This window comes from Ornithodoros turicata, chromosome 10 (assembly GCF_037126465.1).
Source record: "Ornithodoros turicata isolate Travis chromosome 10, ASM3712646v1, whole genome shotgun sequence".
Lineage (NCBI taxonomy): Eukaryota > Metazoa > Arthropoda > Arachnida > Ixodida > Argasidae > Ornithodoros > Ornithodoros turicata.
In genome coordinates this window covers 23,996,154-24,020,386 of record NC_088210.1, presented here as the reverse complement: position 1 = coordinate 24,020,386, position 24,233 = coordinate 23,996,154, and the positions used below count along the sequence as shown (strand labels likewise).

General features: G+C 44.0%; 1 protein-coding gene and 1 long non-coding RNA gene across 4 annotated transcripts in view; one reads left to right on the top strand and one right to left on the bottom strand.

Moving 5' to 3' along the window:
• Positions 1–24,233, bottom strand: part of LOC135371141 (pleckstrin homology domain-containing family G member 5-like) — a 250,282-nt gene that overhangs the window by 190,568 nt on the left and 35,481 nt on the right. The window contains exon 1 of one of the 3 annotated variants that reach the window (XM_064605172.1): positions 23,276–24,018. The exons of the other annotated variants lie outside the window; for them this stretch is intronic. Coding sequence (XP_064461242.1) covers positions 23,276–23,416 — 141 coding nt within the window. The 5' untranslated portion in view covers positions 23,417–24,018. Of the gene's footprint in view, positions 1–23,275; positions 24,019–24,233 lie in introns of those variants that run through there. 3 annotated transcript variants of the gene reach the window in all.
• LOC135370343 (uncharacterized) lies at positions 12,636–13,462 on the top strand. Its single transcript, XR_010415305.1, has 3 exons — positions 12,636–12,675; positions 12,826–13,086; positions 13,207–13,462. It is a non-coding gene; the product is annotated as an uncharacterized LOC135370343 (long non-coding RNA).

Genomic DNA, 24,233 nt, shown 5'->3' with positions numbered 1-24,233 from the left:
ATGATGATGATGTGGGATTAAGGAAAGAAAAAGTTAACTCTTGTGGCATGTTTCTAAGTATGGATCTGAAATAATTTTATTTAATTAATAAATTATAAAACTATTTCCTGCGAGGCACAACACACAAGAAGTGCGATTGTAGTATAAAATGGATACAGTGTATAGTGCTACAGTTCAACACAGGAGCTAAGCGTCTTTCATTCGTTTGTATATAAGACGAGACTGTACGTGCTCATTACACATTACATCCTGCGTTGCAGATAGTCACCAACATCTTGCATGACGTCTAAGTCTCAGCAAGTCTCATGTGTTGAATCATTTTTCTTTCTTAAACAAATAAACGAAAGGGCCGCAACAACAAACGAAACGATACAACATCGGACAAAAGAATCCTCGACTCACCCAACCAAAAGAACCTTGCGTTTTATTACGAGCTCCCTCACGAACCTTTTTACCATAGCAGCATACAAATATCGCTGCAGGGTATAGACGTGAAATCGGTAAAGAAGGCACGGAGTGAGAAAACGACGAAAGGCAAGATACCCATTGAGGGATATTTCGAGGCTCTTGTACGACATTCTTCCGGTGATTTGGTTCTTGTGGTTGAGAATTAACCGTGGAATTCTTGCATCGCGCTTAGCAACAGCTGACTCTCGGAGTCCGTACAGAACAGTGCCGCTCATGCGCCGGGCATTGCATTGCATGGGTCTCGGTATCAGTGATAAAACAGGCTGGAGATAGTTGCATTAGCGTGCCTTCCGTGTTGGTAATGGATACAATCCAGCAATTCATTGATAACTAACGCGAATTCTGTTCCGGGGGGGGGGGGGGGGGCGTTTACTTGGTGCCTTGTTTGCGTGATAGCTTTTTGATAACTTTGTGATAATTTTGTGATTACAGCATGACGGCCTTGGCTGCCACTAGGGGTCGGGTGTGCAGTTGGTATATTTAAGATGTGTCCCTGCCATTAAAGTTGTTTGTCAGTCAGTGGTTCGTCTGTGTTGTCTCTTTGTGTCCCCTGCACCGGGGTTTCATCGCTTTTAGTTTTATCGCTTTTTATCAGTATCCTTTACAGATTTTTTTAAAATCTGTGTGTGCAGTACTGACGCAATTTTTGAAGGCGGGTTACGCGGCCTGAGGGACATCCCGCGGCGAAAGCGCATGTAATTACTGGACGAGTAATTGCCTAAAATTGATTAATTAACTTCTTAATTAATTAAAACGCGTCCGTTCCATCACTCACCCAATATAGAATTTAAAAAGGGCTATCAGGGAGCATTTCCTGAACTCTTAGCACAATTTATCATCTGTGTGCTTACACTTCATCTATCTTTCTCATCTCCCCTTTGTTTTGACTGTATCTAATTTTGACCGTGATGAACATTTTGGATTGCAGCAGTTTGTGTATGTTTTCGCCTGATTTTGTTTGTTCTTCCACCCACTTCCCCCACCCCCTTTTTGACGTTTTCTGTACTCTTCACAAGATGCGTGACTCATATTCAGTGTATATCTGTTGTTATCCTGGGCTGTTAAACAGGGCTTGCCCTTTCAGTCCTATTGTACCTATGCCTGTATAAATGTACTAAACTCAATAAAAAGAAAAAGAAAGAAGAAAAAAGGTAAGGATTAGATAACTATCGGGAAAATGCGAGACAGCAGAATTGTAGGAAGTCATTATATTTGAATCAACCCTCTTGTTGGAAAATCCTGAAATGACCACATACTTTGCGATATAATTCCCCAAATGTGGATATGGAACTGAGCCGATACCAGAACTATACGCACGTGTCCAACGCAGAAACGACATGACCTTCGGCTTAGCTGGGCCGGAAAATGATATCTATTCGGCCATCAGACCAGCGCCTACCCCAATCGGCTCCCTCGCTACAAAGCACGTGGTTCTCCGACGAGAACACCCGACGCTCCTTTTGCGCTCGAGAAGTGCACGGTTTCGGTTTCGGCTCGTTTGCACAGCAAAATCGAAAGGTTTATTAAAATTGATTAAAAATGAACGATTTATATCTCAAAGCACATGCTTGTTTCAGGATATGCAAAACAAAAAGTGAGTGAACTTAAATAATAACTGGCTCCAATTCTGTTACCTCGCATTTCCGAGATAATATCTAATTAATAAGTTAAATAGTTATTTTAGGCCAGTTGTTGCATACGCGTTCCGACACGATGTCCGCCTAGCTGCATAGTTTTATTATAGTTCTAGTTTATACAGTTTATATAGTCCTAGTTAATACAGTCTAGTTTATTATAATTCTCTCATAGTTTTATTATAAAAATTCTGGAAATACTAAAAAAACGCCCTGTATAACCGACATGCTCTTCTAGCCCTATCTCTATACGCCTGAGATAATCAATTAGGGAATCAATCTAAGTAGGAAACTGAGCATGCCTTCGTACAATTAGGGAGCCTATATAGTAGCTCCCTACGTACAATGTTCTTCGTCTTCTAAGTTCTCCTATCTTTGAATGGAAATCGGAAGACGTTCCTTCGAATAAACTTTTTAAAAAAATCGTAAGAAACGTATTGAAAGTGGGAGAAAAAAAAGGCCGAGAAACACGTATATAAAAAAGCGTCGAAACGAACATTAGCCAAGAACAGCCAGTAACGCGTGTACTTTTAACGCTTTTTTAGGTTCACATGTCTTTTTTTTTTATGCGCAGCCAAATTGCTTAAGGCGAAAAGGTCATTATTCCCCCGGTGTCATCAAGTGAAGAAGAAGGCGTGCCTTCAATAAAATGTACGTGAAGTTGATTAATGTCTACGCGCAGGTCACGGCTGTCGGTATCCATTTAGAATCCATTAAACACTGGAACTAAAGACACGCAAAGAACACACGATATCGTTCACTAGGTTTGAATAACCGTTGGAGGATTTGAAGCCGTTTTGTGTATGTGGCTGGGGTGAAAGCGTTGAACGATACGTGAAATACTACCGGTACTGTATAGTACTGCTGTACACTGTGCTATGGCACATCCCTTACCCATCGCAGTCCTAATGTAGAACACAAACCTTCACCCACAGTTAACGTATTACATGATGTTACATTTTAGCATAGTCAGTAATACTCTGACAGTGCGGTGCTGCAGTTTCACCCACTGGAGATAGCCACTACCATAATCGTAAATGAGTGTCAATTGAGTTGAAATTAAGGTTACGTGTGAGGAACAGTGTTATAACGTTCCTCAGACAAGCTGAAAACGAAGATTCGGCGAAAATTCGCACTGGTGCAATCTATTGTTACGAATCTGTAATTATAATGTACTCTAACAGTGCGAGATTCTACCGCTAGTAATCAGTAGAGCTTGCAACAAAATATCTTCGTCATTTTGTATGCATGCTCCTCAGACTCAAGAAAACGCCACATTTTTTTACTTTTTTCTGTTCTTCACCGCATAGCACGCTTCTAGCCAACCGTCATCTCGAATGATATCGTTATCTGCAACGCTTAGTTGAAAACGTGAGCGTTACGCATTTTTTTGTGACACTTACGCAGTTCATAATGATCACGAAAATGGGTTACGCCCCCCGTTTCCAGCAAATCAGGCGAGAGGACAATGTCATTCGAGATGACGGTTGGCTAGGAGCATGCTATGCGGTGAAGTTCTGTTTTAAGAGCCCATCTCCGTCACTCCAGCACGGGCACGCTAGCGGACATCCTCTATACCCCGGTGGTTCTCCTCCGAACGTTCCGCTAAAGCAAGAAACCTTATTCTCTTTCTGCAGAAGGCGGGTCTTGCTCAACGACCTCTCTAACACTTTGCTCTCACCGGCGAACTCATGCACCCTCTACGCATCTCCACCCTTCATACTCTATCCTCCATCCGTCCTTTTCCTTTCTTTTTTTTTTTCCTTTTTTCGTTTTCTTTTTCCTTTGTGGCTATAGTCGTGACGACGCCCACCTATGCGTGGCCAACAACGGCGAGCCGATCATGCCATTACCCCCCCCCCCCCCCCCCCGTTTTACACTCTTAAAAATGAACTTCACCGCATAGCACGCTCCTAGCCAACCATTATCTCGAATGATATCGTTATCTGCCCCGATTTGTTGAAAACGGGAGGCGTACGCCCTGTCACAAAAAAGGCGTACGCCTCCCGTTTTCAACAAATCAGGGCAGATAACGATACCATTCGAGATGATGGTTAGCTAGGAGCGTGCTATGCGGTGAAGTTCATTTTTAAGAGTGTAAGAGTGTAGGTGCGTCTATATTACTCAAACATGCGTACATTGCGATTTATAGTGACATCGTTACATGTTGTCAGATATTCATGGCCATTCACAGATGTTCATGTTGACCTAGAACGATTTATGCGACGAAGAGCGCTACCTGTTAGTGCTTAAAAATCAGCTCTCTACTTATCAGTAGAGAGATGATTTTTAGGCATAATCAGGTAACGCTCTCCGTCGCATAAATCCTTCTAGGCCAGCCATCCTTCAGAATGGTATCGTTTTATGTTCCAATTGGAAGGCATGTTGATACATAAAAGGGTGTGCGCCCCCTTTCTCAGCTTATCGGAAGACATAGCGATATGCCGATATCATCCGCGATGATGATAGGCATACTGCGTGCTATGCGGTCAAGAGCGCCCCCTGTTAATGCCTAAAAATGCGCTCTCTAGCTATAAGCAACGATAACACAATACAGTTTCCAACTATCCGCCCCACTCTTAAAACAGACTGTTCCTCTCCTGCGGAGCGGACTGTGGATGTTGCTCAGGGGAGGTAGTGCGTCCTGGGCCGACTTCACAGGGAACTGTACCAAGGAAGTTCACAGTACAGACCACACCACAGAAGTTCCCCACGTGACACGCTGGAGGCCAATCATTGCACAGAATGATGACTCCTGATTTGTGATCATCATCATAACCTGATTGATCACCATTTGTGAATGGTCATTCATCACTCCTGATTTGTGGAAAGTACGGAGCATACGCCTTTTTGTGACAATTAACGTAACTGCATAAGTGTCACACAAAAAAGCGTACGGCTACATTTTTCAACAGATCGGGATAGAGAACGATTGTATTCGGGGCGACGATTGGCTACACTCTAAAAACAGACCTTCACCACATAGCACGCCGCTCCTACACCCTTAAAAATGAACTTCACCGCATAGCACGCTTCTAGCCAACCATCATCTCGAATGATAGCGTTTTCTGCCCTGATTTGTTGAAAACGGGAGGCGAACGCCTTTTTTGTGACAATTATAAACAGCATAAGTGTCACAAAAAAGGCGTTCGCCTCCCCGTTTTCAACAAATCAGGGCAGATAATGATATCATTCGAGATGATGGTTGGCTAGGAGCGTGCTATGCGGTGAAGTTTATTTCTAAGAGTGTAGTCAGCCATCATCCCGAATGACAACGTTCTCTCCCTTGATTTTATGAAAACTGGGGGCGCACGCCATTTTTGTGGCAATTATGAACTGCATAATGCCACAGAAACAGCAAATCAGGGGAAAGCTGAGGCTGATGGTGGGCTAGGAGCGTGCTTGGTGAAGTTCATTTTTAAGAGTGTATAGGAACGTGTTGTGTGGCGAAGTTCTGCTTTAAGAGTAAATCTACTCGCAACTATTAGTGCGTTATCTGTTTTAAGAGTACAGGGCCCCTCCCGTTTATGCTAACGTCCACCAACCAAGGATCAAAACGAGAACTGGGACGCCACACAATACACTCTTAAAAATGAACTTCACCTCATAGCACGTTCCTAGCCAACCGTCATCTCGAATGATATCGTTATCTGCCCTGATTTGTTGAAAACGGGAGGCGTACACATAATTGTCTATGAACACATAATTGTCACAAAAAAGGCGTACGCTTCCCGTTTTCAACAAATCAGGGCAGATAACGATATCATTCGAGATGACGGTTAGCTACACTCTAAAAACTGAACTTCACCGCATAGCACGCTCTGCGCCAACCATTGCGACGAATGATAGGGTCGCGCTTCTGATTCGAGGAGAGAGGGAGGCGTACGCCTTTTTGTGTCAACTATCATACATCCAAATTGACACAAAAAGGCGTACGCCTCTCTCTCTCCTCGAATCAGAAGCGATAACCCTATCATTCGTGGCAATGGTTGGCGCAGAGCGTACTATGCGGTGAAGTTCAGTTTTTAGAGTGTAGGAACGTGCTATGAGGTGAAGTTCATTTTTAAGAGTGTAACTAACGCGTGGGACTAAAGTTCGTCTAAGAAATTCAACGAAGACAGCAGCACAAAGTTGCTTACCGCCCAACTCCTTCGAGAACGGGAAAGTCGAGTCTGACACTATGACACGATGCACATGTAAGCGTAATCCTGAAGTGAGGCGCGCACACAACTCGGTGTCCAAACTGGAATCCGCGCACGTGGGAGCACAGAGTGGGAAGGCACAGAGAAGACGCTCACGTCAGTGAAGTGTCCCGCACGAGGGCACGACGCACGCCGGTGAACTTGCTCCGACGCGCACGCGCTGTGCTCGGGTAAACGGCGGGGAATAAAAGGGAGAATGAGGGAAGCGCTCCGGGAAAAAGTTACCGCTCGCCTCGACGAAGCGGCACGTCGTTTGCCAACTCAGCATATGCGACGCGCCCAACCGCCCGCCTCAAACGTGTGTATGGGATGATGTTGAAGAGATGAGAATATATGCTGTTTTTTTTTTGTTGTTTTTTTCTCAGGCAATCAATCAGTCAGAGAGTCGAGAAGGAAGAAGAGATGGGGGTGATGCAGACCCGTTCGGCATGGATGCAGCGGGCATGCATACACCACCACATTAAACACGATATTCACCAAAAATGCAGGAGCAAGCTTTCTGGTCACGTGATTATTACCAATATACACGTTACTCACAAGACCCTATACTCGAGTACTCCATATGGGTAGTTCAGGCCAAGCGAGGATAAGCGAAAACTTATCCTCGCTACAATACATAGCTACAGGCTACAATCCTCCAACACCCCCACATCACCACCAGTAATGGGGCGGGGGGGATATGTTTGTTAGGAGAAAGAAGAGAAACCTAGCCATGCACTCTTAAAAATGAACTTCACCACATAGCACGCTCCTAGCCAACCATCACCCCGAATGACAACGTTCTCGCTCTAGATTTGTTGAAAACGGGAGGAGGAGCCTATTTTGTGCCCATTATGCACGGCACAAAATAGGCTCCTCCTCCCGTTTTCAACAAATCAGGGGCGAGAACGTTGTCATTCGGGATGATGGTTGGCTAGGAGCGTGCTATGTGGTGAAGTTCATTTCTAAGAGTGTGGGGTATGGTATCGCTCCCGGCGATGAAACTCCCCAGTCACCATCATCGAATAAAGTTGTTTTTGTTTTCCTCCAAAACCCCAGTCACAAACGTTGTGACCAACGTTCTCTGCATAACTTTTATCTCTCGCTCATTCTTTCACTCTCTCTCTCTCTCTCTGAATGTTGAACAGCTATATATAAAAAAAAAACGGTGGCGAGCATTTCAGTTGAGTGTCGGTGATCAACATTATGTGATAAGTAAAAAAGCACACTCAAAGCCATCTGTAAAAAAAATATTGAAAAAAAAACAACGCTTTATCGTGTGCGTTTCTATCTGTTTCTTCACGCCCCTTTGAGCACAAAAACATCTGTGTCGAGGCCTGCGATGGGAGTCCCTTGCATTCCGATACAACCGTTGATGCCACCCGTTAGCCTCCGGATTAACAGTTATGGCGAAACTCGCGTTCCCGAATTCCGAGCCTGATTGGCCAGTGTCGTGACACCAGAGCGCGCCTTACTGCTATAGCCGCTTTCTCGCGTGCAATACCCTTGGGGGAGGTGACGTGCTTCGGAGAACCGAAAGAGTTGCACTGATATCACCGTCCCGCCCATCTCAATATTCTGCTGTGGATACGTGACAGAGAACGTCTGATTATTATGGTGTTTCTGCACACTCTAACAACAGAGCTTCACCGTGTAGCACGCTCCTGGCCGCCCATCATTCCGAATGACGACGTTCTCTCCCTTGATTTGATGAAAACGGGGGGCGTACGCCATTTTTGGTAGCAATTGTGAACTGCATAATGCAACAAAAATGGCGTACGCCCCCCATTATCAGCAAATCGGGAGAAAGAACGATGTCACTCGGGATGATCGTTGGCTAGGAGCGTGCTATGTGGTGAAGATTTGATGAAAACGGGGGGCGTACGCCATTTTTAGCATTTCGAGAGAAAGAACGATGTCACTCGGGATGATCGTTGGCTAGGAGCGTGCTATGTGGTGAAGATTTGATGAAAACGGGGGGCGTACGCCATTTTTAGCATTTCGAGAGAAAGAACGATGTCACTCGGGATGATCGTTGGCTAGGAGCGTGCTATGTGGTGAAGATTTGATGAAAACGGGGGGCGTACGCCATTTTTAGCATTTCGAGAGAAAGAACGATGTCACTCGGGATGATCGTTGGCTAGGAGCGCGCTATGTGGTGAAGTTCATTTTTAGGAGTGGCAGGTATACGGTTCTGCGCAGTAAGTGAGGTAGCGGTGGTCGGGGTGATAGTGATGAAACTGGTGGTGGAAGTGTTGTTCTGTTTTTGCGAAACGTTGTTTCATCCAAATGTGGTCATGGAGACGAAAGAAGAGGAACAAAGACGGTTCGCGTGAGATGTGAAAGATATCGTGAAAATTTTGTTTTTCGGTGAACGCTCGAAAGACTGGAAATATGCATGGCAGTCGTCGTAAAAGCCATTCAGCAGCAGTCATGTTCTTAAGCGCCTTGAGGCTTCTCTTTGCCTTGTTTGTCTGTTTGTGCGTTCCAGCTCCAGACCAGTTAAGTTCCATCGTGTACTTTTCACCGGTGAACCTATTAGCGAATTTTCCGGTTCTGCAACGGTTTCATTTTATTTGAAAGTTCCACGCGGTGAAGAGCCAATTAAAGCCACGAAATTCATAAAGGTCCCTCTTGTAGTCCTATGTCAACTACTGAAATGTTCCAGGAACTTAACTGTAAGAATAAGCAATGGACAATGCTCCTATTTTAAGACCTCCGATTAAATTTCTCAACGTTTTCATCCAGATAAAAAAAAAAAAAAAAAAACGTGCTTGAGCCTCTTCGTCGGAAAACTTAGGTTCGATTTGGTTAGAGGAAATCATAAGAGGAATTGGATAAGCGGAATTGCTATAGGCGCTTAACGATTCACGTTGAGTGGGCGAGTCAGCTCGGCGGTCGAGGCAGATAGAAAAAAAAAAACGACAGCGATTATAATTGAACGCTCTATTAGAATTTACGAGAGTCAGCAAAAGTACTCGAGGGTTGGAGTAGTTGTTCTACTTGACAAGACGAGAGCGGGAAAAGGGAATCAAGTCCCTGCTTTCAACATCCACTTATGAGAAACACAGAGAACAGGTACCAATCCTAACAATAAACAGCTCTCCCCTCCCCCAACAATAAAGCTTGTATCGTAAACATCGTAGTTAGTTAGTTAGTAAAATAAAGTAAACATCATACATGGAAGGCTGAGTATAGGATTTTATATTGAAGGCTCTAAAAATTTGCAGCTTGAGGAACAAAGGTGCGAACATTGAGAGAAACACTTTTGCGTATGAGATGAATATTTTTGGCAGGGCCGACATGACCTTCACTCTTAAAAATTAACTTCACCGCATAGCACGCTCCTAGCCAACCATCATCTCGAATGATATCGTGTTGTGCCCTGATTTGTTGAAAACGGGAGGCGTACGCCTTTTTTGTGACAATTATGAACAGCATAAGTGTCACAAAAAAAAGCGTACGCCTCTCGTTTTCAACAAATCAGGGCACGAAATGATATCATTTGAGATGATGGTTGGTGGGAGCGTGCTATGCGGTGAAGTTCATTTTTTAGGGTGTTGAGTCTGAGGGCAACGACGAGACAGGACGGACGAAAGAAGATAAAACACCAGCTTGCTTGTATCCTACTATTGACTTCAACATGAACTTTTAGACCTTTTCGGGTTTTACGTTTTTTAATAAAAAATCGTCTTTTTTTTTTCATAAGCTATAAAGTATCGGTAAAAATTACGTGATATCAGGCGGAAAAGCAGATTTTCGGGTACAAAAAGAAAAACTTCTCGCATTTCAGACGAACACGAGATGCCGAGCTGCTTTACCGAATGCGTTCTCCAGTGCCCGTATTAGCGGCCGAATTTGCGCTTTGTTAAGCTCATTTTCGGTATCTTTCGGGTTTTACGCTAAACGCGACGATGATGCAAATCCGGGAGTAATGACGCGTTTTACCGGGTGTAACCCGAAAGCACAATGGAGTATGAATATTTTGCATCTTTGTTATATCATCCATGCCCTTGGTGTCTTCAATTAAGTGCGGGTATCGCGCGAAGAAAAGTTAATCACGAAGACACGTAAGAGATCCCTGGGTTCCTCTTAGCACAATGTGCGTTAAAAAAAAAAGAAAAAGAAAAGGTCTGCATCTCTCGTCCATTCGGCCCTATGGAGGCTCAAATTAAGCTTACTTTGTTAAGATCATAAGAGAAGGCTTTTGGGACCTCATTAGTGAGGGTTGATACTAAACAACCTGGTCCCTCGGGGTCAATAGAATGCTTAATTTTTGCGCAACCCTGCAACACACCTTGTGAAGGGGCGAATATAGTTTATATAAAAAAGAAGGTACGCGTTAAGAAGAAACACAGTTTAGAGAGGTTACCACATCTATAGTCCCAAGTTATGCGAAATGAACGTGAAGGTCAATATTACAGTGATCCCTCGTTGGTTGCAAGGAAGTCAACGGGATGGAAAAAGTTTCGATATATGCGGCAATTCGACACAAAGCGAAAGTGGCAAGCACATAAAGTGACGGCAGCCTTTTAATTTATGCGCTTTTATAGCTTTTGCCTTTCGCTGTAAGCGGAACGCGCGCATTTCCGCTGGAAGAGAGTGAACCTACGGCCAAAGCGATAATTCGAAAAAGGCGATTTCGTTATAACGAAGGTTTATTCTATTTACATCGGCGTGTACCTATATTCCAAGTTTTACAGCGAATGGGGAAAAAAGAGGCGTAGAAAATCGGCAGCGCTAATAGCGAAACTCATTCGGTTCTGTTCTGACATCACCGCACGCGCCTCCGTCAGTGAGGCAGCGCGAGAGAGGTCGCGTGCATACCGGCTACCTCGTATTAAAAACTTACTTGTCTGAACATTTTGAGGTCAACGCTATTTATCTCATGGGAGATTTTGTCATGACATCAGAGCACTTTTATGAAATTAATTCGCGAGAAATTGATTTTTTCCAATTTTACTCCGAAATTTGCCAAGTTAACCTCCCGTTTTTCTTTTTTCGTCTTCTTCCTTCTTTTCTTTTTTCTTTTTTGTTGATAGAAACAGAAAGTATACGTCGGATTTACCTCATTGCATTGTAAAATACATTCCGTATTACTTTAGTAATAGCTGAACAAAAATTGCGAAGACCGTCGTTTCGAGCCGCGCAAATTGCGGACCGCGCTCAGATCTCCGAAAGAAGGAACGCGAGGGGTCCATGTACCTGCTCTTTCACTTTTCCTATTCCAAGCTTCTCCTGATAACGGCAGCATGGTTGCAACGCAGAGTTATCTGAAATAAGAGCAAGAAGGAAGCAGGAAGGGAAGGGAGACCGTTTTTCTTCCGCGCGGCATCTTGCATCAACCTGATGGAAAACTGAGCTCGGCGGACAATTTGCGCGCCTTGAGAGGGCGGTTTTCGCAATTTTTGTTTAGCTATTACCAAAGTAATGGGGAATGTATTTTGCAATGCAATGGGGTAAATCCGACGTGCGCTTTCTGTTTCTGTCAACAACAACAAAAAAAAAAACAAAGAAAAACGTGAGGTTGACTTGGCAAATATCGGAATTCAATTGGGAAAATTCGATTTGTCGTGAACTAAATTTAATGAAAGTGCTCAGAAGTAAAGACAAAATCTCCCCCGAGATAAATAACGTTGAGCCCACACTCTAGAAACAGAGCTTCACCGCATAGCACGCACCTAGCCAACTATCATCCCGAATGACAACGTTCCCTCCCTTGATTTAATGAAAACGGGGGGCGTACGCCATTGCCACGGCGTATGCCAGAAAGGCAATTATGAACGGCATAATGCCACAAAAATGGCGTACGCCCCCCGTTTTCAGTAAATTAGGGGAAAGAACGATGTCGCTCGGGATGATGGTTGGCTAGGAGCGTGCTATGTGGTGAAGTTCATTTTTAAGTCACGTCGAGACTGGGAGGTACCCGGGTTCGAACCCCCGGTGCCGGCTGCGCTTTCTAAAGTTTTTCCTGGGTTTTCCTCAGACGCTGTCAGACATATGTCGGCACAATTCCCTTAGAAGTGGGCCCAGGACGCACATTCCCCCAGGGCGGTAATCGTGATGTCGCCCACCTCTGTGAGGCCGACAATGGCGAGCTCTTTCAGCACTACCACCACCACCATCATTTTTAAGTGTGCATAATGTTCAGGCAATTAGATTTTTTAATACGATTTTTTTACCACGTCATAGGCAAAACAGCCTGTATAATGAGGAAGAGATTATGAATGAGAAGCAGAATGAGCAAGAGACAGACTTTTAGTCCAGCAAGATAGGCAAGCCAGAACAACCACATGCTTGTCAACACCGGCTGTTATCAAGAAGACGAAGGTGACGATTGCAGTGATGAAGACGATGATGCTGACGCTGCTGCTGTTACAGCAGCTCCAATGGTAATGTTTGTCTCACCTGTGGAACTCGGATTTTGATATTTTATTTGTGTTTGGTTAGTGCGGATGAGCCGTAAGAGTGTGCTTGGAAGATATATCATTTGAAGTTAACAGTTTGCAGGACAATACGTGTAATACCTCTTTTCTATGCAGCTGGACATCGGCTTAGGTGTTTGCGTGGACGCTGGTGTTCTGCACAGAATAGAGAGAAGCAGCAAAGGGGATAGGACAAGGTACGACTGCATAAGCATAGCTATCTCTCTTTAATTTGCAGGCTGGCCCGTGCCCTCATTTGGGCAGTGTTTTCTCCTCAGGAGATGATTGGGCGAACTTCATATGGGATACCATGCAACGCCCACTAAGGTGCTGCTCTGAAACCTGCAGTGGATGAGACACGGCATGAAGCAGTTCTGGGTAAGGACCCCTTTCTGTCTTCATTACTGCAGGTCCATTGGCTTTTGATTTGGCCAAACTCTGGCTTTGTCTACATGAAGTAGCTGGTTACTGCTTAATCAGTTAATTGTACTCCTGCAGTGTCAACCTCGTGATTTGGCTTGCTGGAACCATCACATTCATGTGGCACACTTTTGCAATGCCATTGGCAGCAACAACCATGTTCTAAGAATTGGAGCTGGACTGCCGGAAGTAGACCAAGATGGTAATCTGCACTTCTTTGGCACCATACAGATGCAAGAAAACAACAAGTCTGCGAGAGATCAAGGAGAGCGTTGTGTCCATGCTTTCGAAAATGAAATAATCACCCGTAATAAATTATGTGTATTATCAGTAACAGATGGCTTCTTTGTCGTGAATACCAGGGGTACTGGGTGCTATTTGGGGAGCCAACGACGTACATTTGGGCATTATGTCAAAACAAAATCAAATTAATGGCAAATAGGTGTCAAAAGAAACACCAATTGAAGTCATAAAAGTGTCAATTGAATGGCAATTGCAAAAGTTCAAAAGAGATTCTTTTGACAAAAGTCAAAAGGAAGTCTGTCCCAAATAACCAAATGAAGTCAAAAGAAGTTCCAAACGTTTTTCCAAATAAATTCAAAAGCAATTCTATTGAATTTCAATTGCCTCTTTTGACTTTTTTCAATTGGAATTCTAAAGCATGTCCAAAAATTTTTTTGCAAGGGTATGACTCACGATGTTTAGTTGAACTTTTTTTTACCTTTATGTCTCATTGCGAAATCACAAAAATGCTCACAGGATGTTCCGAAAAGAGACGGCTAAATCACACAAAACTGACCTTGAAATTCAAACTGCTACAGCTCAGGAAAAATTCTTAAAATATGTATTATGTTGCCATAGACTTGTAACGCGCTATAATTATTGGACAATACTACGTTGAACTAACTGATTAGGGTATCAATCATCTACGTGCGTTGCCTGGTGTGACTTACTTTACGACTTACATCGATGTGAGGAAAAGATGACAGGTTAGTTTCAAGAGCCAGCAAAAAAGACGGCTCCCCTTGAAGGACGAACTCAAATATCACTCTCCTACGCCTTTAACAACTTTCTTTTCCTCTCTTTTCTTGACTTTTTTTTTTCTCTTTTGCTGTGCGTGTGTGTGTGGAGGAGGGGGGGGGGGGGGGTCATTGCTATGGCCTGAGAATAAAAGAAGCCGTTCACGATGCAATAACACGATTAACGATGTAAGTGGTCGTCCACCAATTTAGCATCGTAGTATATGTGACAGTTTTCTTTTTTTGTCTCTACAAACCCAGAACAGACGAGGAAAATTAATCCCGACATTGTGGAACACGGGCGATGAGAGGAAGAAAAATATCTTCAAAGAAGCGAACGTCGACTGCTTTCAGTTTGTGGTTCAGCAGCCCTTTCAGACGGACGGCTTGTTCTAAGATAATCCGCTCATCTCGATGAAAGACCCTCGCTTGCTGGGCCGATAACATATGCAGAGCTGCTGTTCTGTCATTAGGAGCACGTTTGCCAGATGCCGTGATGTGCATGTGGGACACGCATTTAAAACTGTCGACGGTATTACCCCCTTTTCATTTTCTCTTCTTTTTTTTTTTTTACGGGAATACTTCGCTCTTTTCCCCGCTCTTAGTACAACGACGATGACTGTCCCGCTGAGGTAATTAGGCAGCCATGTTGTTAAATAAGCTGCGCGCCACGAAGCTCGTAATACAGAAATGAGTATACATCCGGTACTGACATAAGTAATGAGAGTGCACAGAAAGTGCTACGTCGCGAGTGTGTGTTCTTAATTCGTCTGCGTCATAGTATTCCCCGTGATCGTTTACCTAATTTATATGAGACGAGATAGCAGCTAAGAAATAGTTCCTTCTTTCTTTATACTTCAACTGAATGACGACAGTTGAAGAAAAGGCACCAGCAGTGGGATTCGAACTCACACCCTCTGTTCAGAGATTCTGCTAATTACAGTCAACCCTCGATTTGTGAACCTTCGATTTATGAATTCCCTCGTTTTATGAACACGAGCACGAGGAACCAAACTTTTTACATGTATTTTTCCCTCGTTTTATGAACCTCGATATTCGAATAATGAACGGAATTTCTGGGAACCAACTAGGACTTGCCCAGCGTTTTTGCCCTCAATTTATGAACGAATCGTTCCGAGGTCAACAGGAACCTTCAAAGGGATTACTCCGTGGTCTTATGAATGACGTCTGAACCGACAAAATGTTTCCCAGGTATTGCACCCTCGGTTTTTAACCCCTCGAAATCGGAACAACACACGGGTTTTCCGGGTTCGCACAAGTTCTGTTTTGAGAGTGAGGTAGCAGGTAGAACTTTGCAACCTTTTAGGTATACCCCCTAAAAGGTGTAATTACTCCACCCTTTTTTTTTTCTTTTTCTAAGAGTGCAGACGAATATCGGCACAGTTCCCCCTGAAGGCGGCCCAGGACGCATACTGTCACCCGCTCCTTCCTGCTGTCATCTCTCCCTCTGTCCACGTTTGTACGTCGCTCATTGCCACAGTTGCTTCGCGGCGCTAACGCAGGATTAAAGGGAAAAAAAAACTTCCTCGCTAACCTTAAGTACAGCAATAGGAAAAGATGCACGGCTCCAAATTCACACCGAAGTACGTCGCGTTCCAAAGCTAATTTCCATATCTTCCGTTTCCTTTTGCACACATAAAAACCCACCCACGCTGGATTAAAATGTTGCCGGTATCATTAACGGCTTGCGGTGCTTTTCCGAGAGCACTTCTCCCGTCACCGACCGCTAACGCGAAATAAATGCGTAGTCAGTTACAGCGCAAGAAAACGTAGCGCTGTCTCGCCACGCCAAACTTTCTGCTTCGCTTTATCCGTTCGCTAATTTAGCGGGAGAAAGTAAAGCCATGCCTTAGAGGCTCGGCACGTAACGCTGCATCTCGTCTCGGTCGCAAGCCTATTGCGACGCAGGGAGGACTATATCTCCTTGGCTTCGAGAGACGGGCTTTCGGTGCAAGGGTAAAATTGAGGAGCAAACAACAACGCGACGCAACGAAAAACGAAAGGAAAAGCTCATTCGCGTCGTCGACCTTTCCAAGCATGCGCTCGCCTTGGCATTGACTTTCACGGTAAGGCAAAGGAGCGCGTCCGAAAGTACGAATTTGAATTACGGGATGAATTGGTGCGGGCATCGTGGAGAAAAGAAGAAAAAGAGAGGGAGACACAAAGAGAAAGAGGGGGAGAAAAAAGGGGAGGGAAAGAAAGAGAGGATGCTGCGTTCCTGCCACGGTTATCTTAAAAGTGAGCACACGACTGGAGGATTCCAATCTTGTGTTATGCCAAGAATGACAGAACATTCCTGCTGATCATTTCTACTCGAAATGAATGTTCCAAAAGAGGAGTCGAGCTATGCGATTTGTTTGTTCCACGCATATTCGGGGTTTTTTTTCGTTTGTAGTTCGTGGTTGTTTCATTTCCCCATTCATTATCATTAATTTATTTGTTGTTGTTGTTGTTCGTGGTCGTTTCATTTTGTGACGATTTGTAAAAAGGATCAGGATTGCGGCTTTGTCGCGAGATAGCAGGGCCCATCTTTCTCTCGTGCTGTTTGTTACGTCGTGCACTGGTGTAGAAGATGGTTATTGGAGGCATATAGCACGGCATGATGAAGAAATACCACTTTTCTTTCTTAATTCTTCTTCTTTCTTTTAATGTTTGTGTAGTTTTCTTTTGAATAGCAAGCCGGCATCAGCCTGGCTGACATTTCCTCTTTTCTTTTCTTTCGAAACATATCCCCCCCGCCCCTCAGTTGGAAAAGAGATTCTGTCACCGTCACAACAGGAAGGCTGTCAGGGGGGCACGAGTCGGTGTTATAACAGATAGCATAAGGTCGCAAGCCTCCTCCAGACATCATTAATCATGTTCGTTCACATAAATCATATTCAAGTTCACAGCAAAACAGTTGAGAGGATTGTCAGAGGCAGGAGGTGTCTTGTTGGTTGGAGGTGTGATGTCGCCTTGCAGTGCAATTTTAGTCCGTCCTTTCTGGGACTACGTGCATTGTCACAAGCACTACTCCCTATTGCAGCTAGGCACACGGAAGATGGGAAATTTAGGGAGCATTTAATTGCACTGATGGGGAGTAACTTCGAAGGGCAGGGGACTAAAATGGGGAGTAACTGCAATCAAGGGGAGTAATTAATGCTGTCGTTGCTTGGCAGTTCATCCACTTTTTCTTACAGTCTTATGCTCTATTCATGTCACAAGACTCTAATTTGACAAATCGGTCAAACCCAAAGTCAAAGCATTTTCATTTATATGCATAGATTAGCGAAGACAAAGCGTGAAATGTAGTCCCCACGCTGCAACATTCATTTAGTTCCGAAACCGAAAGCAGTAGTCGCACTCGCTGTCTATGATACGTCCAAGATCACTCCCTTTCTTTCGTTTCTTTATTTCTTTTTTTTTTATTCTTTTAGAATATAAAAGGGCGCATTCTATGCAGCTCATAACCATATGACACGTTTCGCTATATATTCCGAGACCAACTTCTCCTCTTTTTTTTTTCTTTTCATATATTTTATTTATTTTTTTAGTTTTAGCGCACCTTTTGTTTCATCGAAATCGATTAGTGCGTTGCTGTATCACAACACAGAACCTCGGATAAGTCGTCTCCATAGCCATTAGACATCAACTCCTTGCCGCCAGTATGGCATATGCTATTCGACGCGATTGTCTTTCGTTAACGACACATCAGAATACTATGTCAAGGACGCTGTATACGCGCGTGCGAACAACCCACCGCAATCATCCTAGCCTCATAATATCACCCGAAGCCTCGGCTACCTGTGAGACATTTAACATTGCATATCTAGAATGAGGTCTACATATGGGGCTGTCTAGATCGCGACGCATCCAACACAATGTTGACGAAATGAGGACACAGCGTCATGTGACCGCAGCGCGGCGGGCTCCATATACCAAGAACGCCGTTCCCCACTTTCCACACCTGCGTGCCCGCATTTTGAGCTCTGAACCTGTACCGAGATTGTCCCCCATATACATTGCACTCCCGTAAAGGTATGATCGGGAGTAATAATACAAGGATAGAGGCACTATACGCTGATAGCCACAGAAATGCAAAGAAAAGCGTGTTATCGTATGTACGTGTCAGCCGAAACTGCAAAGAACAATTAATCGTAAAGTAATTGTAATTACATTGCATACATCACAGTGTACATTTTTCTGAACAGATGCGTAAGGCATAACCGTTAAACCCAGAACTTCCACGAATTAAGTATGAATTCCTCAGGAAACATTTGACGATGCCATGAACTGCCAGGAGTTAAAGCGAGTTCAGCTGCAACCTCCCCAGTTCATCGTCATAATTGTTGTTGTACACTCTTAAAAATGAACTTAACCGCATAGCACGCTCTTAGCCAACCGTCATCTCGAGTGACATCGTTATCTGCCCTGATCTGTTCAAAACGGGAAGCGTACGCCTTTTTTGTGACACTTATGCTGTTCATAATTGTCACAGAAAAGGCGTACGCCACGCGGTTTGAACCAATCAGGGCAGATAACGATATCATTCGCGATGATGGTTGGCTAGGAGCGTGCTATGCGGTGAAGTTCATTTTTAAGAGTGTAGTTGTTCAGCTGCATTTCAAGAAGAGAAAAAAACTTTTGGTGATGGTGATGTGATGAAGAAAAAAATGGGGATGTGAGCTTCGACGAAAAAAAACTTTTGTTTTTGTCCCGAAAGGGAAGTTTATGCGTGTTTAGGAACTAATTGCGCTGCTAAGGGAAAACTCAGAGCTCATGTGATTGAATGGGAGTATATAATTGCAGTCTAGAGAACCAGAAGCACTAGTTGTTTCCCAATTTGCTTTTTAGGTTTATTTCTTTTTATTAGAGTGTAGCATGCAACAGCAGCCATCTGCAAGCACTTTCTACCAAGATATAATGCGTGGGCCCGACTCTCGGAATATCTTACCTAGCCTTATCTGTGCATGACTTGCGACGATTTTTCTTTTTCTTTTTTTTTTTTTTTTTTTGTCGTGGTTATTGTCAGTGTATCGTTTATCCTTAAGCTTATGGATGTGCCTCATTTTGCATGCAATTGAAACCTCCCGCGAGCGATGATGTCGCCATATAAAGACACACTCATATTGCGCGTTACAAGGTTAGAGTCTGCATATGGTACTATACCGAGACTCAATTTATCGATGCGTCGATTTCGTTAGGAATGTCACGTGTTCATAATGAAGGAGAGCGTTCTCTTATAGCGACAACCAGCTGGCCCTAGCGTGTAAAAACAGTGGGCTCCAAATGAGAAGTGTTGGCCGATGTTATATGTCCTCTGACATCATTAATCGCATCGAGGCAGGGTAAGTAAGGCAGAGGCGAGACAGTACACCTAAAACCTTCCTACGTCTCAGCATTTATGAGAGGGCGCAAGTTGATGAGATGGTATATCTCTCTAAATTCCGTTGAAATGTTTGATCATTTATTTTTGTATTGTATTTGAGGCCTCAAGGGTCCGAAAGTATCACGACAAATCAAAACCGCAACAATACAGCGTCTATGATGAAGAAAAACACACGCATAGCTCGTTACGAAGTAACCACTAATTATAGTACTGGTTACAATATGTTCAAGAAAAGCATGTACGATTGCTGATGGAATGTGATTATAGATAGCGCTCCAAATCGCAGACTCTATAATTTCGACCCGACACAGGCCCGCTGATGAATATGAGGAGCTGGAAAAATGAAGGATATGGGAAAATTTATTCAAGACGCAAAGCAACTGATCAAGCAACCAAGAAAAGAAAACAAACCAAAGAAACCAAGAAAATTGAAGGTTGCTGTCTTAGGATAACACAATGTTCGGTTTGCTTCCGCGATTACTGCACCGTTTACGCCACCAACCGTAAAGTTGTATTTTATCTTGCTTCTTGGAATATTGGACTACTTTACACTTGCAGCAATCGAGTTGCATCTCTGCAAAGAGGAACACCACTTTGCACAGATGCACTACTCAATAGCCGCAAGTGTAAAGCAGTGCAGTATTGCAAGAACACCACTTATTTTCACTTTGTTTTTCATAATCGATCAATCAATCAATCAGGAACACCACTTCAAGACAAGTGACGAGTGTTTCCACTAGTTCGAGTGTTTGTTTGCTTTGTTGTTTGTTTGTTTTTCGTCCCTTTTTCTTTTTTTCTTTTTGATAGCATGCCGACCTTGGTCTGGCAGACCTTTCCTTCTAATAAAAGTATATCCCCCCCCCCCCCAACTACTGCGTTTTCTCTCTTTTATTTATTTATTTCAACTTACTGCGGCTAAGTGGTCTGAGGCAGCCAGTCTGAATTTGTCGTGACTTAAATCCCCCCTCCCATTTCCCCCCCTCTTTTCTATCACATCACCGCTTCAAGATGATGTATTTAGCATATCCTGTTGGTAGTGCTCCTTCATCGTGTACACCCGAAACTCGCTGATAAAGAACACAGTTGTCTGCAAAAGATCGCGTAGGTGGTATAGACCTTCCGAGAGACGCGGAAAAACTAAGGTGAAACGTAATCAAACATTTACATCGCATATCTTCAAACACATACGTGAGTGTGGGACGAAGTGGAATTTCGTGCATCAAGTTTAAGTGGTGCGCATGATATATTGATTTCCAGACGTTGGATATCGTCACGCCCCTATACGCGTGCGAAAGAGTATATGCTCACCTACGCACCTCATTGTTCGCAAAAGTGAAACGTGCCCTACAAAGCTGCATTGAGTTGGCTCTTCCGATATCGGCGTTATGAGCATCAATTTTCCTGTCGGCAGGTTCGCACACCTCCCAGTCGTGTGATACGAATAGAAGACACGCAACACTCTAATCCATCCTTATCAATCACAAGGCAGGTCAAAGAGGGAGAGAAGACCCGTCCTCGAACGCGGAATTGTCTACAGGAACCTTTTCGGAGAAAGCAAGGAAAAACGGAGCAGTCTTCCTGTTGAGATGAGATTTATTTGCAAATTTTGAATTGAGGATTTTTTTTTTCTTCGCGTCTCTTCTGTCTCTATCTCTCTCTCTCCCTCCCTGTTTATTTACGCCTTTCCGATCGTTTATACGGCTGACACTTACCCTGTAGTCGCACGAGCGATATTCCCCAGAATACTCCAGCGGAAGATGCCAAAAACGTCATAGCTTTCTGCTGTCACGTGACCGCGAGCGCTCAACATCGTGTCTTCGCCGACATTGCGAACTGTGGGGAATATCCTGCGACACAGCAACAAGCTATTCCGTAGCAGACGACAGGAAAAGACGCTGACGGTGTCATCTGCAAAGTGTCGTCTCCTAAGTGTCATCTGCTATGTGTCGTCTGCTAAGTGCGCGGTACGCCACTCCCAATATTCCGGTACCGTGTGAATGCTCTACATAACCCGGGACGGAACGGAGCAGTTCCTTTTCGATTTTCTTCCACTAGAATATTCCGTGAGGATGTCGCTCCTGTGAATACACGTTATAAATTTCATTCCGCGAGGATAAATTTTTGTGCTTTAGCGCCCGTTTCAGGAACTTTAAGTATAGCGATTTTGCGATACGGTTTGGTGCATAGGTTAATTTAACTCAATTAATGTATTTTAATTATAATTAGTATATTTAGTTAATTTTGCTAATTAATAAAGTAAATATACTAAGTTAAAAGTCACCAACGTAAATTCTACGCCCAAAACCTCGTGGACCTCTCCAACGACAAAAACCCCTTAATTTGTTTTCCGAATAGAAATTTTTTGGGAAAAAGAAAAAGAATGGTGTCGTCAAGCGCATTTCTTCTTCTGAGAAGGGTAACGTAAATGGACTGCTCAGTGGACAGCAATTACCAGGAATGAAGCAAGTGTTCATTTCTGATGGTTTTGAGTCTGTGCTGTCCTCCCGTGCCTACCCAAACGCAAGGAAAGATTGCCCTTCTCACGTGTACACCAGCCAGCCTGTATTCTCCTACTTTGTTCATTCATTTATTCCGTAGCATTCCAGAATTTTCATGACGGAAACGTAACATTTCGCATCCAGCAGCACCGACTCGAAGCCCCGCGTAACTCTGGGTCGGTACCACACGGCGAGGAGAAACGTTTTCATGTACATCCTTCGAAGCTTTCCCCACATTGAGATTCGAGTGCATGCACTCTAATCTTCGCCGGTGTTCCCGGCTATACACTGTTAGGCAGATTAGGATGTACATTTCGAAATTGGGATCAGTTACGTCATATGACGCAGATACAAAGAGAGCTTAGAAGAAGGGAAAGGATAATGCGAATTATAAACGCTAAGAAATACATCGAAAGCAAGAAAAAAGCGAGTGAAGCAACGGCACAGGCGCAGCGAGCACGCTGCACGAACACAAGGGAAACATCAAGATGGCGGCGTCCAGTGCCTAGTGTTGAAAGACTCGAAGTTCTTCTGTTAATTAACAATACATAAGACCTGTTCCCAGTTGACTCTTTTTAAAAATGTTAGCGTATATATTCGTTCTAACACAGCAATTAGTGAAGCTCTTTCCGTGATGTAATTTTTATTTTTAGCTGCAATGGTGTTGCATTTCCTGCCACTAAAGTATCAACTCTGCTGGGTACTGGAGTAGTCCGTCCTACCAGGTCGAGCCTTCATCTTCATTACAATATAATACAGTTAAGTTGCTTAATAGCAATAACGAGCTATGCTTATTACCGAAAGCGGATTTGTTTCATTACTATGTCAATCTTGATTAACAATGAACTCATTTGAACATGTCTGAATGACACTATACTGGGGCTATATTGCTTGTATAATTGCGGACTGTCTTTCTTTGTTCTTTTGGTCTGTTCTTTTTGGATTGTACCCTATGACCTGTACATATGCTTGTAAATATGTGTATTATTGATGTGTTTATGATGCTGCCGGTGGGTTGGGACCTTTGTGAAGTCCTCTGGGCTTTTTTGTCCCAACTCCCATCCACGAGAGTGGTGAATTATTATTATTATTCTTGTTCCTATCATCGTCGTCATCACCATATATTTGTGCATATAATAAAGTGTAAAAAGGCACGACGCATATTAAATCAATGAAGAAATTACTTCAACGAGGCCATCGTAATATACAGTAAACAGCACAATAGTAAATTACGTCCTCACCCCTAGGACAGCGCCGCCGCCTTCCCTGACGATGTCAGCCACCCAGGCAGAGAGCATACTCGTCTGCCTCGACGGCAAAGTCTTTCCAGTCTCCACCAATGACACCAGGCGTCCAAACTGTCGTTTGTGCCACGTCGACATGGTAATACAAACTATTTCCAACGATATTCCTCAACAAACGTGAACAACGCCGCCGCAAGGCAACACCTCCTCACTGCAACACCGACGCCACCGCTCCAACATCACCTCACACGATGAAACAATAAGACACTCTAGACAACTTGTTGGGTACCAGCGCAGTTGGAATCGCTTCCATGAACGAGTCCTGTCACAAGTGCTGCCATTTTATATGTCCCTTGTCCACAGCATGTCACTGCCATGCGGGACCGCAATGTGAAGGCACAAAACACACGGCGTTAGCATCGTACGTCGGTATACTTTGCAAAACGATTTTCCAACGCAATATATGAGATCTTCACGGCACTGAATTGGAACTGCACCGAAGCAAACACGCTTCAAAAGTACTGATTCGCCTGAAAGGTGATGTAGACAGCTTGTGGAAACTGAGCACACAGAACCGTGGAGCTATATCGAGTAGAGCTACATCCGTTTGAACTTGCATAGAACCGAAGCAATCAGAGGGGAGACGAGGGCTCTGGCTGCGGTTTCCTGGCAGCCTGCAGCCAACGTCTGACACGCACGGTAGAAAACAATGCGAGGGCAAGCAACAGCTGCCGGAGAGGTACTCACGCACCTGCGCAGACCGCTACCTATTTACCCGACTGTACTTGACATTCCACGCACAGTGTGGGGAGCATAGCTGGGGAAACATATCCAAAACTGTCCCCTTTATCGCTCGATGTTTCGGAGGCGACGTCTCTGACATACATACATATAGGCTGTGGGTCACTCTGCTGTGAGAAATTTCGCGTTCCCTTTTTAACGATGCCAAAAATAT